The sequence below is a fragment of the Dufourea novaeangliae genome, unplaced genomic scaffold, assembly GCF_001272555.1.
Source record: "Dufourea novaeangliae isolate 0120121106 unplaced genomic scaffold, ASM127255v1 scaffold267, whole genome shotgun sequence".
Classification (NCBI taxonomy): Eukaryota; Metazoa; Arthropoda; class Insecta; order Hymenoptera; family Halictidae; genus Dufourea; species Dufourea novaeangliae.
The window spans coordinates 219,680-234,955 of record NW_015374140.1 but is presented as its reverse complement, the minus strand read 5'-3'; the positions used below and the strand labels follow the sequence as shown (position 1 = coordinate 234,955).

The following is a 15,276-nucleotide window of genomic DNA, read 5'->3' as shown; positions in this document are numbered from 1 at the left end:
TTACGTTTAATTAGTTACGCATTCATTGTCTAGATCCGAATATATATTGCAATAAGAATGTACATATTGTTTATATATGTTCCATTTTTTCAGTAAACATCTAATTAAACGCCATCAATACATTGTGATCATGCAAATATTTTTGTATTTAATACTTCTTTATGAAATATCGACATTTATTGTATACTAATGTCACTGCATATAATCTTGCTCTTTATATTTGTATCTTATTACAGTGTTGAAATACGCAGTATAACAAATATTTTAATGAAAGGCTTGAGGAACATTTTTATTATACAGTGGTACTACTTTATTTTTTTATAAATACTTGCAGTCAAGTGCAATAATACCATAATCTTGTGATAAATGATGTTATTATGGTTACACTCAATAGTAAATCAATATTAATATTAACGATCAATGTTAAGAATTTTAATTAACACTGAACAACCCTTTCAATTGAAATATGTACAATAATTTTTTGGAGTAATCAGCATTAGCATTTTGGAGTATTTTTACAGACATTTCAAGGCTTTGTTACATGAGTGAACAAAAAAAACAATTTATTGTGTAGCGCGCAAAATTGTATTTTAAAGGAAAACAATTTGATGTTTCTCGTGTCCTTTGAAACGTGCTTTTAAATAAATCTACATCGTATATAATCAATCTAAAAAAAAAAACATATTCTATAGATATATTCACATAAAAAAACTTATGTTATTTATCGAACAGGCACTCAGTTTATTATAAACTACTGCAGTCTTTTCTCTTTAACTTGTGAATTACAAATATGATAATAACTTTGGACACTGTCGCATTAGACATCCGTCCGTGTACCGGGCACTATTCGTATAGTAAACAATGTGTGAAAAAAAGTCGAAGGGATGCATTAAAGGTTACAAAATCATTTTTTGAATCGATACTAGTTATTCTAATCATAAGGTAGCTGATTATAATGTTCTTCAAACATTACGAAAATTTAGTGTTAAAACGTATTTACGAAGAAGAATAAGCTGAACGCGATGGTGATCATTATTTTATCCAAATGCTTTCATATCAAAATTAATTGAATTCGAGTTAATAAAAGGCCATTATAAAGTGCCTTGGATGACACGATGATGGAACAGTAAAGAGGAACATAAAAACTATAAACCAATACACTGTGAATAAAAATTACACTGTTCCTTAGTCTTGCTCCCTTCTAGTAATAGTAACTCTTTGTTACTTCCTATATACAGTTGCCTATTCGTACTGCACACTTAAAATTTTATTTTATACTGGTAATTACAATTATATTTTTTACATTACCAACATCGTGTTATCTAATAAGAACAGATCATTATAAAAACATTTATTATCCTGATATTTATACATTATTAACGAGCTTATAATTTAAAATTCTAAAAAGGAAGTAACAGGATCTTAGCTCGTATTTACAACTCCTTATCCTCCAAAAAAAGAAGAATGAAGAAGACCGCGCCACACGAATAAACATATCGGCAGGAACATTGCACATGTGATGTAAAAATAAGCTGATTTTAAATAGCAATGGAAATGTCTTGTTACCGAAGTCTTATTCGAGAAAATAATATAAAAAATGTCAGACTGATAGAGTACATATGAGAGTGAAAGAAGAAGAGCATGAAAGAGAGCGAACGCAAGACAGGGAGAATGTACGATTAATGAAACAAACTTTTAATTGTTGCCTATAAATTAAGCGTAATGCTCCTACATATATATATATATATTAACTGATATAGCAACAAACTTCTTCCTATTGTAATTCTCTGATTGCATAAGCCTTGTAATTGTTATGCTTAAATTTATGCATGTGGAGATATAAGTATCGAATGTCTCATTGTTAAATTGTACATGATAAGAAAAGGTAGTTGCTTCTAGAAAATTAATGAACAAGTTTGTCACATCTATGGCGACGGATATTAGTATTCAGAATACAGTTGATCTAGTTTACAGTGCCAATATATTCGTAATCATTGAAAAACTGATGGAAATTACCGATTTAAAGTTTCTGTAAACAATTCACTTTGAGCAACCAAGGATGTGAAAGTAGAGATTCTGGAGATTGGTAGTAAATACTACTTGTTCACAAAGCTGGCTTGTGATTATGAAAATTATAAAAAATGGACATTAATTACTCAGCTTTCAAGATTAACATATTTTTATCAATTTCTTGATTGTGGTGCTACTTCATAGAATGTTGATGAATAAAAAAAAAACATATATATATACGATGCAGCTGATTTACCTTTTTAGTTTGTTATATTTATAGCACAGTTACTTTTTCGTATACACTCTAAAGAGCTAAATTAAGTCGTAAGACTATTAAAAATAATGGAAATATTAAACGCTGGTAGCTTAAAACATATGAGAAATAACAGCTATTCTTTAAATTATTACACATTTATTGGAATTTCCTTTTGAATAAGAAAAGAAAAGTGTGATGACTGAAAATGATAATGAGGATGATGATGATAATAATAGTAATAGTAAAAATGAAAATAATAATAGTGATAATATCAATAATAGTAATAATCTTTTACAAAATTGTCTGTGTTTCCGCTTAAAATTAAGCTACATTTTTTATACAATTTACTTTCAAAGCATTAACAACGATATGCTCGAGTTTATAATGCTTAACTGATGGTCTGTAGTCGTAACAGTTGAAATTCCCACATAGTAGATTAAGTAGAAAATGTACACAGTGGCTGCCTTAGTCTGACATTAAATTATACATTAAGAATATATAAATTGTGTAGGATGTTTGATGTTTGTTTAAACATAAGTCGGTTGATCAATGTGAGTGTAATAATAATTTCGTAAACGAAAACAGTTTACATTATATTCTATACACACTATAATAGTTTATAATATACATAAATGAAGTTATACACTTTTAGATCTGTGATTATGTATACATGCAATTGATTTTATATTCAGTGAAACCATTACTAAAATTATATTCATACCGTAGTTTACGAATGCTACAACACAATAGTACTAAATATATACAGATGCTTATCAAGGCAGGATATTCACATACTTTTAATTGTAATATAAAAGGAACTGATAAATTTTACAGATGTTTTACGTTTATTGTAGAATATAATGTAAACTTTTACACTACACAGTAGTTAATTGCGATTTTGTTTTTAATATACATTGACTTAATTATATGATACATGTAAAATTCAACTTATGTTTCAAGCACATATTAATATTGTGTAATATACGATATAAATGATATATACATAAATTTACTGTGGCAAAAAGAGTTCATGATCAAACTTAACATACACAATGAAAGATACCTATATACGAAAAAAGACATAATAAATTATAAAGTAACTATTTCAATTTCTAAAAGTAGCAGCCACAAAAGATTAACTTTCACACCAACATGTAATATATTACTATGCAGCATTAATAATAGCACTTAATCGACATTAATTTACTTGGTTTTTAGAAACTGCATTCTACCTTTTCCAATCCAATTTGATATAATTTCTTCCTATTGAATTGCTTTGATAGTACCTGAATGTTCAATTGAAATGAACATGAGAAAGTAACATAAATAAAAAATATATATTTGCATATTTATATATACGTGTATGTATATATATACATAAATATATATATATATATATATATATATATATATATATATATTATATGGTGTGACTTTTTGGTACATTTAAAAAAAACTATTGGACCCTTCTAATTCACTTATGTAATTCTTCAGCAAACAATTCTTATCAATACTTAAACACAATATGCTTCATACTGTTTGTTTTCAACTGTTGTGTTTCTATACTGTGTACGAATGACGAGCACGATTCGTCGCTTTACTTTATACAATTCATACTCCTTACAAGTAATTATCGAGTTTCAATATTATGAATTTAATGAGACAAGCAAAACCTTCTTACATTACAACAGATATAAGGTTCAGCCTTCATATGCATTTAATGCTTCTCGTAATTTATCTACAATTTTTTGATAAAATGTAATCTGTTCCGTGAGATGCGTTTTCATGGCTTGATTTATATATATTTCTTGCTCTGTCTGAATATGTGATTCCTCAGCGAGCAGGGCTCGCGCTATTATATCCGTTCGATGAGAAAGTTCTCGCAACTGCTGCGGTTCCATTTTATGTTCACTGACTAATCTTTCACAGTCTTTCCTCTTTTGTACAGCACTCTAGTGAAAAAACATATACTGTTAGTCATATAGTATTTTGTGTAATAGAATTTACAGATAAACACTCTGCTTCTCTTTTGTTCACCTTATGTATACTGATTACATCTGGGAAATTACTGATAATTCCCCTATAAATATGAAACTTATCAGCAAGAGGTTCCCAATCGAACTTGGGTTGCTCTTCGTACAACTTGCCTATGTCATTATAAGCTTCACCTGTAACTTTCAATGCATGAGTCAATCTTCCTCGGCTGCTATCATCAACTTCCAGTGCATGACTCAATGCCGTGAAAGACTGACTAATCTTCTGAAATTCTCTTTTATACAGAACTAGATTTTTCTTTGTCTGATCAACAGCCATGGCCATGAAATTCTTCACTACAGGATCTAAGCCACTTATAAATTTACTATAAGCATCCGTTTGTATTTCCACTTTTATAGCATCTAAGGAGCTTTCGGGACATTGAATAGCATTAAAGTAATTTACACCTATTACTTCATCCTTTTCCGCTAGCCTCTTGCCAGCCTTCCACCTTTTCTCATCTGTACAAGTTATGAAATGCTCCCAAACACGGCTACGTGCTAGTACAGGATGTCTACAGACATAATCAACAAACTCCTGCAGTTGTGTACGTCGGTTTTCTATAAATTGTTTTTCATATCTTCCTGATATTTGTTTATCAGGCAGTGGTGGAATTGGAATGAAACAATATTTTTCTTCCAAACGTTCATGCAGCCAATCAAAATGTTTGTATCTTCTTGAGACTTGAATGTTGTTGAACTGTTACACAGAGAATTAGTGGTATTATTATTATATCAGTGGTACTTGATAATTAAAAAAGTAAAAAAATGTAAAATGATGCATATCTAAATACCGTAGGCGTGAGTTGATAAACTATAAAACTTTTAAGACCCTTCAGCTTGGACTCCTTTTTAGGAGATGTTACCACACAATTGTAGGATTCTCCTTTTGGAACCCATCTACAATGCCCTCCTTCCACTTCCTCTACATATATTTTTTCACTTTCAGAGATAGTTGGTATTCTAATCCCTGATAAAAAGCTATCTTCACCTGACTTTATTAAAGTAGAAAATTTATTGTTTTTCTTTGGTATATTTGGCATAGGCCTTTCAGGTATCACAGAATGAATGGTTTGCATAGAAAAAGCATCTCCATAATCAATGGTGCTATGTTCTTGTGTTAACTGTATTGTATGCTGCTGTTGTTGTTGTTGCTGATTAGGAACATAGGCTTGTGTTTGACCAACTTCTGAATCATCATCCCAATCATCATCCCAATAATCTCCAGAACTTTGCTGGGACGATGTCATGGCACCTAATACATAAAAATATTCACATATTGTATAATCCTTATAATAATCCTTTAATAAATCCTTTGATATACAAATTGTTAATACTTGACATGGATGCTGCAGCTTCTACAACTTGAACATAAGCTGCTGGAAATAGTCCAGATTTTCCACTTTGATTGAAACCTTCGCACCAACCATCACCTACATTGTCTCTCATGACAGTCAACACTTCTCCTGCTACAATAGATAATTCGGCTGTTCCTGATTCTCCTGTAAAGTCATACAGTGCCCTTACCTATTTAGAAAAGAGAAGTTGGAAGTTAAATGCGAATGTTTGAAAGATTGAAATACAAAGGAACTATATTTAACTAGTATATGAATGAATGAGTCATAACATGTTGATCAAACTTTACAACAATGTATCCGATAGTTTGTCGGTATCATCAATAGGTTTTTAGATACATACCTGATGACCCTCCATCGTAAATACATGCACCCACAGTTACGTCAAATACCAACCGCTAGCACGACAGATTTTCGTCTTCTCAATTTAAATTATTTGATTGCACCCGGTCACATACCTATACCGATCACCTCAGCCGTATGACTGACATTTACGTATTTGTGGTTAGACGTGTGTGCGATTCCGTGCCACATAAATGGAAATATTAAACGACTGTACTGTACCATTAAGTACTCGTCGCGGCGCATAACACCCATAACACGCTTTCGTGACTTCAAAAACCTACGCTTTCCATAAATGGCCGGGTTGTATCGTTGCTGATCATTGCAACAAGTTGTAAATAAAGTCATCAAGTTTAAAGTCACGGACGGCGAAATGATATAGATGCATTGAAAGAATTTTTATCGTTGTTTTATCACTCGAGGTGAGATACGAAGGCACGGGGCACGGAAATTTATGATTTGTCATTGAAACTTAGATCGCCTCTGCGAGTTAATTCGCGAATAAACTTTTGCTCAAGACTGTACAGCTGAAACTCCAGAATTAAGTAAATTTTCTGTACAATTAAAGTGTTAGATAAGTACAACCTGTTGTACTAAATGTTAAAAAAGAAGTTTAATTCCTCCTTTAAAAATCAAACATAATGAATTACAATTAATTTATTGAATTACTGTCTATCATATCAACATGTAGACTTGACAAGATTATCAAACTAATGAAATAAATAAAATAAATCTATTTTCTTCTCTTTTAATAAAATAACGAAAAAGAGTTCGTAAGGAATTGAAATAATGTATACTTATTGCAATTATGTTCTAGATATTTAATGTAGAGGAAAAATAAGTATTGACCATACTTGGAGAAAATTTTATGATTTTTTACTTTTTAACATCACATATGACGTTTAATATTACAGACGTTTCAATTGTTGTTACTATTCCTTCAGTGCAAAGATTTTGACTCCTTTGCATTCTGAAGGCTTTGAGTAATATACAATTTTGCTAAACTCTGAGCACAGAATTGAGAAATGTGCTCACTGTATGTATTAATCTGTCCAGCTACAATCATGGGGTTTAGTCTTGGTGGAACAGGTACAGGCCTCATCAATTTATTAATATCATCATCTGGTAATGGAGGCTCATCTTTAGCAGCCCTGGCTGCATTCTCTTGAGCCCTCTTGGCCAAAAGCCTGTTCTTCTCTTGTTGTTGACGAACAACTAACTGTTGGTACCTATTAAACTTCATAGCTTCTTGATTCAATTCGTCTACACGATCCATCATACAACGTAGCTGATTTTCCAAAACAGTAGCTGTTCCCAGGTCTAAGTATTTGGTACCCTCCTCCTCGGGGATCATCTCTTCCAGTTCAGACATCATTATATTCGTCAGATTACTATTCTTTATTACAACTGGTATCTCAATGAACAGGTTTTCATAACCAATTTTCAAGGTCCTTAGAGCTTCAGGTGTAAATTCACCTTCCTTGTACATTTGAATAGCTTGGGGAGTAAGTCTATATGCTTTCAGTGTCAAGAAACCCCTGGCTGATTTGGCAGTATCATATATAAGAACCACAGATTCTTCTATGGAAGTCTGATAGTGATATTGCGATTCCAACAGTGAAACATTCAAAAAGTTTCCAACATCTGCACTCTGGTACCAACCGACATGGAAGTGATCAACATTGACCCTACAAAATTATTATGTTAAACGTAGTCGCGCCATCGTGGTTAATTTTGTTAGTTCGATATATTACTTACCATCTGAGACGACGCATCATGGCAAGCTGATATTCTTCTTCATCCATAATCTCATCATTCTTAGGGAATGGAAAACAATTTGTAATCTCTAAACGGTTTTGAACGACCAAGCCGAGAAGAGCGCCTTGAGCAACATCCATGTTATTCAAAGATTCTTCGTGACAGTGCTTCACCATTTTCATAACAACTAATCCATCACACTGAACGTAATCTATGCGTGGTTCCACTTCGGGTATTCTTCTCGCCTGTGTTCTCGAATTCATCTTTCAAACAATAGTTATGATATACAAATAGTTATGATTTTAGCTTCACGTGTCCTATCTGTTAGCTTCCTGTCCATTCATTCCTATCCATGGAGATACATCTCACCGGTTTTTCTTGGTCATTTTGCAGCACCATAGGTGACAAGGCTCAGTACTAAAACAAGTGCCGGAAATCCGGGACACATTTGAATTTCGGAACGATTTATAATAGGCAAGATACTGATTATGAATTCGGTAAAGTAAGGTAAGTATCAACTTGCACGATCTCAGTACAGTTGCTGCCTCAATTCAGTGCTGCCATGGACGAAGTATAGGAGTAGACATTTTATCCAATGTATTTTTGCAACCCACTTTTCTGGGCCCTTAGTGTCACCACCGACTAGGTATAGGATAGACCTATCATCTTATGGAGGACTTCGTGTCTCATGTTCTGAAATACCGATAGTGTAAAAAGTCAGGGATTTTCTGCTGCCCTCTACGTTATGAGAACGGTGAATTTGTGAACTACGTTAAATCTAAGAAGGGACCATGGTCGTGAACGGATTCTCTTCCATCCGTTCGCTGTAAAGTAAACGTAGTAGAAAGAGTCTTGAATCATATAGATACACGTAATATGAATGGAATATATAACACTTCATTTGTGCTAATAATACTCAGAATTCATGCTTTATCGGTAACGTCGGGTATTGACACTAAAATGGTAACAGAGCTACGTAGCCCTATGAACGTAGGACAGGAAAAAGCATTGAATGATAGGTCTATTCTATACCTAGTCGGTGGTGTCACTATCCACCATAGATTTACCCATATTTACCGTTCTTATAACGTAAAGGTCACTACTTCATTCACAGATTTTTTGAGGCGTCGGTACTACGGTTTAAGTGGGCCACCTTCTTATACATATCTCGTCTGTGATCGCATGTAATCCGTGCCACTCACCAGTACGGTTTTGGGGCAGCACAAGCACAGAGTAAGAGCAGCACAGAGTCGCTATTATTGTAGAGTCTCTGGTTTAAATATTTTGTGATTTTGTGTATGGCGACCACGTTCTAGACACGTAAGACACCACACTTTGTCTGTGTCAAATTTCTGCCGGGTAAATGTGAAATGAAAAGTGATGAAAATTGAAGTGGAGCACAGTAATCGTCCGTAAAAAAAGTTAAACTTATTCAGTTTTTTCGTCTTCAGTCATTATTCGTCCCGAAAAATGAATAATATTGAAAAAAATGTAAAAAGATGGATTGAATTCATTCAAACGGAACAATTGGATAGAATAACGGACGAGATTCAGGTCAGTTATACACTGATAAACAAATTTTATATTTATTACATATTGATTTCTTTAAGTCTCTCACTACGTACTTCGTCTGAAATTAATTGAAATTAATTAATATCTTGTAGCTACTATAACGGAATTGAAACTTTTTCAGATAATCGATCATTCAGATTCAACAGAGAATGTAAACAAACATGTTTTCAAACTGTTATTATATTTGTCACACACTGCAGACAGATGCAACAAGCGAAATAGTGCCATAGGAAAGGAGATTTACAGGTTGACATGTCAATTGCGTTTAATTCTGACTGAAATACCCGATAGTAAAAAATTTATTTCTAGTTTGTACCATATTATTCGCTGTTTATTAATTATGTGTATGTATAAGGAAGCATTTAGAGTTTGTTCTTTCTTAAACACTGAAGCTATATGCATTTCTGATACAGCTGTGAGTGACATACTATTAAAAATAGCTTATTTGTGGTCTAATGCTGTGAATAGTGCATTCAATATTTTACAAAGAGATCCTTCAAATCTCAGATATTATTATGAAATGAAAGATGTTATAAAGTATGAATTAGATATGATACGAATAGCATATGTAAGTTATACGAAACATTTGCTTATGAAGATAAGTTCATATACAGACAAAATGGCACCATTAAATAAAGAAGATTTCTGTATATTTATAATTGAATATTTGAACCAGATAAAAATCATTATAAAGGAAGACGAGAAGTATGTTATATCTCGTTATGTGCTTCACATAGTAAGTAGGGTCATGTGTGAATACGCTAATGAAGAAAGCCTGAAGACTGCAATACAAGTTTTGGGTAATTTGAGCAACTGTTTTAAACCAATTTTAATAGAAGATGAAGAATGTTATCAATGCTACCAGCAGCTTGAATCTCTCTGCCTTATAATCATGAAACCAATTGAATGTTTAGTGAATAATACTGCTAATAGCATTCAAGATTTTTGTAATGATTATTTAAAAATTCCAAAGAGATACGGGTATTCTGGATCTATTAAATGGACCACTTTCAGTATTGTTCAAATTCTACAATCTTTATTTATATATTGGGAAATGTGTATCAAAGCAGGAAAGAAAGTGTTCCTGAGGAATAATGTATTATTAGAAATAATGAACTTGGTTCCTCACATAAGTAAATGCTTTCTTCATCAGATATCAGATAAATGCAAATCTTGCCAAAGTAGAGAATGTATGGTAAGAACAGATATGTACAATGTGATAGTAATAAAAACCAGATGTATTAATTTAATTAGCAAGCTCTCTGCAAACGATCTGTCAAAAGATATTTGTAGACTTGCTCAAAGATTCTTGGAACAAAATGTAGCGCATATTTACAAAATGAAAGAATGCAGGTGTAAGTGTTGGCCACAGTTATGGTCTACCTGTAGTGCTTTGCTCTATAATTTGGGCATAATGTCTGAATGCTTTTACAAAGAAAGCGTGTCTTTGTTTTCTTTACTATGCTCTTCTATTGTACAATTTGAGGGTGTCCAACAGAAGTCTCAGTACATTAATCTTCAGAATCCCATATGCTTCACATTGCATAGATTGTCTTCACTTCATTATAATCATGGTATGTACAGAGAAGCTATGACTGTGACAGCATTAAATGCTCTATTAAGTTATAAAGATTCAGACACAAAAGCATTTCGCATGTGGGCAAACATTAAACATAAATCTGTAAATTCCAAGGAAATAATGGAAATGACGATTTTGTCTTGCTTAAAGACAGATAGAGCAAAGATAGAAGAATTGGGACTGTTCTTTGAACTGTCCCAATATGACCTCGTTGAAATATGTTTGAGAGAGGCAAAAGGATTGCAAGAAGCAAAAGTCAATCTTTCAGATGCCATTCGTAAAGTGCTTGGTGAAATGATAACATTAAACGCGACTCCGATCCTATACGCTCGTGTAGTTCAAATGTTAGTATACCATTTGCTAAATTTCGTTTACATTGAGAACACTTTAGACTGCCTTAAGCAAGCAGTTTCCAATTTAGAACGGATAAAGACGAGTAACTCTGTTTTGTGTTTGCAAGCCAATTTGGAATTTTATATTTTTATAACAAAATTGCAAATTATGAGTGAGAAAACTCAAGTAGAAATGGAGAACACGAAATTTGCATTGCATGCACCAAAGATATCAGAAATCGGTGAAAATGAGTCCCGTGATGTGGTCCCTGCTTATTCTACGATAAATATTAAAGAGGATTCTAGACTTGTAACATATTTAGAGACGCCTTTGGGGAAATGGAATAAATGCTTAGAACAAAACATTGTAAGTTTAATTATAGAAAATCGAATGTATTTTATTACTAGGTGCTACAATATTAATTATTTGCTTGTAATTGATAGGAAGAAATTGTTAGAGGCTCTGAACCACTGATAACACTTTACACACTAATAATAGCTGGTGAATATGCTCGTTTGTATCGTTATCAGAAATGTGAAGTTAATATATGGAAACTTGCATACAAATTAGCTAGTGAGATGCAAGATAATCGAGCGATTATTTATAGTAAAGATCTCTACTCGTCTACTTCGGTAACACTGGTAAAAGTTATGTATTAATTAAAGCTTTTTTTTTTAAGTTACTGGTCGTAGTGTATCACTGAGACATATTAACCAGAAATGGATTATAACTGCAAAAGAGCTTGCTAACAAACTCCAAGATACCAACGATGAAGACACGATTTACGCGATTGCCGTTTTTTGGATAAGTTTGTCAGACTTTTATTTTGAATGTAATATGGTAAGTTAAATAGTTATGAATTATTAGTAGGTATGCTAACACTTTGTATAACTGTTAATTTTAGTATGGTGAAGCTAGAAAGTTACTAAATGAATCCAGAAAACTACCGGGAATTTCTTTTTTTTCTAACACAGCTGTATATTTATACAGTCTGGATAGAATTTTGTGGAATTGTTCTATGTACAAAGAAGATATCAAGCATGAAGAATACACTCGCTATATTGTTGAAACATTGTACACTATAGTCAATTTAAACGAGGAGTTATCTGCAAAAAAATGTAATAGTTTAATCTATTTAGGATAATATTCTAATGACTTATCCAGGGTTGTCTCGCCACAATCGATAAAACAGCAAAATAGAAAACGTAACCCCCTAATAGATTATATTTGTGATAGTGTTTAAATAGTTTTGTATCTTTTCACAGGGAAATCTCGAGACAAGTATCTCTTCGGCTTCGATATACTACTATCTGCAACAATTAATTTATCCTTGCGAATGAATAGTTTATTGTCATTTAGAGAAATTGGTGCCCATCTAGTACGGCGACTAAGAACAGCACAAACTTTAGGAGCAACCATAAGAGTCGCAGAAGTATTAAAATCACTTTGTTACATTGACCTGTCACGTTCGCAATTAAGTGATTGTGAAGTGAAACTACAAGGGTTGGAACATATCTTAAATATTGAGTCATTTAAAGCATCGATGACTATTAGTTCAGCAAAAGTCACAGTGCAGAACGTTTTGACTCCAGTTCGAGTTCTGGAATCTGTCAGGGACGTTCCGCAAAACGATGCATCGCCAATTCTTCGAAATAAATGCTTCGATCTTCCCGAATTTATGCTTCACACAGATTGTGCATGCTATGCATGTCAAAATTTATCATACTGTTATTTGGTGTTTGTGGGCACTCATATCAGGGCCCAATTGTATGCACTACAAAAGAAATTTTCGGCATCGTTGCAACACTTCAGTGGTGCATTTCGGATAAAAGAAAAATTAATAAAGATGGAGAAATCTGTGTCGAGGCAAAAAAAGGGATATTTCTCTTTGCAAGAACGCCTTTATAGTATTGATTACGTACTCTTATTGATCAACTTCTCTTATTTCCTAAATAATTATCTAAAACCAAGACAAGATAAAACAATGAATATCCTTTTCCTGGCAGTTAAAATATGCGGTATGTACAAACTTAAAGGACATCCAGTTTATATGTCGGTTAAAGAATTAATTCTCAATTACCGTTTCCAAAAGACAATCGATAGCCTTGATTGTTCAAGTGAGTATTTTACTATAAATTGTATTATTATGTATTATTAAATCCTCGTGTTATTCCTCTTACGATTAACTACTGTTGTCTACGCAGCATTTACGGTCTTGAAATCATCAGACATTAATCTAACGAAATACATACAAGAATCCAAAACTGAAGATACCATTTGCGTTACACCAACTACTAATAATTCTCGAACGAAGAAACCTATCACTCTAAAACGAAATCGAACTCCTCCTCTGCTGAAACTGAATAAAGTTAGTATGAACTTCAGTGACGATGAAGATAATACTTCTTCATCAACGTATGGATATCGGAGGACAAGGTCTCGTAGCAAATTGACCAGAAGAAAAATTTTTGATGAAGAGGATACAAGCAATACTAGTAAAGCATTAGAAGATATAAATGAACCGCGAAAAGTACTTTTACAAGAGCCTGTAAATCTAAACGAAGAAAATATTAGTAACATTTCTATGAATGATGTTATTAATAAAATTACATCGTTAGTGCCAGACGTTTCGGAGTATTTGCTTGAAGCGGTTGACAAATTGGAGGATCCTGTAACGAGTAATAACATGCAACAATTAATCAAGAAAATAGAAGACCTTAAATTAAACGCGACTACACAAAAGAATGTTCGAAAAACCCGACATTTGAAGCAACTGACTTCAAACGACTGTAAGAAAATTAATAAAATAATTGCATTTTTTAAAGACTTAGGTATCAATGAAAAGGAAGATAAAAATAATTTAATGTCTGAACGAAGTAATATAAGCGAGAGCAACAGTGTGGAGAGATTAGAGCCAAGTAATTTGTTTGTTGAACAATACAATTCTGTAGATAATTTGAAGAAAATACACAGTAACGAAAGTACAAAATCAAAAATTACAAGACAATCAGTGAAACAAAGTATAACACCCCAAGAGACGCACAACGCGAAAACTAGAAGCTCTAAAAGAAACTCGTCGTGATATAACGCAACAATATTGCCAGTATTGTATTTTTATATTGAAATTTAAAAAGAAATTTTAGTATGTATGTATTTTGTAAAGAATTAAAATTTATTACAAAACCACTGTTATAAGTCATCGAACCGCACGCGTTACCTTCTTAAATAACTTTCTTATCGTTACATGCATAAACTACTTATAAGAATTACTAAACATAATTTGGTGAAGTTTTAAAAAATATTTATTAAAATATTTCACATATATACACATTCAGTAAAAAATCGTAGAAGTTAAAATTACTTAATGATTATGAATGAAAGTTTCTACTTTATTCTACCCATTACTCTCTTTGTATCTATAACTCTAATTTATAAATAATAACCATATTTGTTCCAATTAAATATTTTACAAACATCATTTACTACTTTTTCAAAACAATTTCTTTCGTTAATTTCTTTTATTACCATTCTAAGTATCACACACATTTTCACTGTTACATAGTATGGCCGATACTAATAAATAAATTTTTGCATTATCACCTAAACAGGAATATAATTTATATGGGTTTCGTAATTTCATAGAATGGAAGATCAGTCGTAGAAAATTGTATATATACGTATGTAAATATAGCTTTAATGGTGTGATAAGAAACATTTTAACTATTTAACTAACATAGCATTCAAAGTAATAGTTGGAAAATCTTTTAAGTGAGATGAAAAGGCAAGTTGATAGATATCTAAATTAAATACATAGATTCAAAATCAATTCTGGTCATTTTCTATGTTTACTATAAAAGAAAATAAAAAATTCACATTGTAAACCAATACAAATTTCCATAACGATTGACGTCATTAAATAGCAACAAAAATTTAGAAGTAAACGTGAAACATTGCTCTTCTCTGACATTATACAATAGTATGTCAAGAATTGCGAAAGTACAATATCTGCAGAATATTAAAAATAGTACAAATTTTCAG

At 32.2% G+C, this 15,276-nt stretch overlaps 3 protein-coding genes across 3 annotated transcripts; 1 reads left to right on the top strand and 2 right to left on the bottom strand.

Annotated features, from left to right (window-relative positions):
• Positions 1-3,966: 3,966 nt before the first annotated feature.
• LOC107191453 (sorting nexin lst-4) lies at positions 3,967-6,469 on the bottom strand. Its single transcript, XM_015580510.1, has 5 exons — positions 5,998-6,469; positions 5,637-5,826; positions 5,094-5,554; positions 4,304-4,999; positions 3,967-4,218 (listed from the first exon to the last, which is right to left on the bottom strand). Exons 1-5 carry the CDS (start codon positions 6,010-6,012, stop codon positions 3,967-3,969), a joined length of 1,614 nt encoding a protein of 537 aa, XP_015435996.1. The 5' UTR covers positions 6,013-6,469.
• Positions 6,470-6,812: 343 nt separating this feature from the next.
• Positions 6,813-8,083, bottom strand: LOC107191445 (eukaryotic translation initiation factor 3 subunit H). Its single transcript, XM_015580500.1, has 2 exons — positions 7,755-8,083; positions 6,813-7,684 (listed from the first exon to the last, which is right to left on the bottom strand). Exons 1-2 carry the CDS (start codon positions 8,015-8,017, stop codon positions 6,937-6,939), a joined length of 1,011 nt encoding a protein of 336 aa, XP_015435986.1. The 5' UTR covers positions 8,018-8,083; the 3' UTR covers positions 6,813-6,936.
• A 1,110-nt stretch (positions 8,084-9,193) lies between these two features.
• Positions 9,194-14,442, top strand: LOC107191442. Its single transcript, XM_015580498.1, has 7 exons — positions 9,194-9,308; positions 9,448-11,604; positions 11,682-11,844; positions 11,918-12,078; positions 12,143-12,356; positions 12,504-13,355; positions 13,443-14,442. Exons 1-7 carry the CDS (start codon positions 9,225-9,227, stop codon positions 14,318-14,320), a joined length of 4,509 nt encoding a protein of 1,502 aa, XP_015435984.1. The 5' UTR covers positions 9,194-9,224; the 3' UTR covers positions 14,321-14,442.
• Positions 14,443-15,276: the final 834 nt, after the last annotated feature.

What these genes read in the sequence shown, in the direction of transcription:
- LOC107191445 (XM_015580500.1), bottom strand. Translation starts at nt 8,017, where the DNA reads ATGAATTCGAGAACACAGGCGAGAAGAATACCCGAAGTGGAACCACGC. An exon ending in ATGATGCGTCGTCTCAGATG is followed by an intron (nt 7,685 to 7,754) that starts GTAAGTAATATA and finishes ATAATTTTGTAG; the next exon opens with GGTCAATGTTGATCACTTCC.
- LOC107191442 (XM_015580498.1), top strand. Translation starts at nt 9,225, where the DNA reads ATGAATAATATTGAAAAAAATGTAAAAAGATGGATTGAATTCATTCAA. An exon ending in GGAGTTATCTGCAAAAAAAT is followed by an intron (nt 12,357 to 12,503) that starts GTAATAGTTTAA and finishes ATCTTTTCACAG; the next exon opens with GGAAATCTCGAGACAAGTAT. An exon ending in CGATAGCCTTGATTGTTCAA is followed by an intron (nt 13,356 to 13,442) that starts GTGAGTATTTTA and finishes TTGTCTACGCAG; the next exon opens with CATTTACGGTCTTGAAATCA.
- LOC107191453 (XM_015580510.1), bottom strand. An exon ending in TTTATCAACTCACGCCTACG is followed by an intron (nt 5,000 to 5,093) that starts GTATTTAGATAT and finishes TCTGTGTAACAG; the next exon opens with TTCAACAACATTCAAGTCTC. An exon ending in ATGTAATCAGTATACATAAG is followed by an intron (nt 4,219 to 4,303) that starts GTGAACAAAAGA and finishes TTTTTTCACTAG; the next exon opens with AGTGCTGTACAAAAGAGGAA.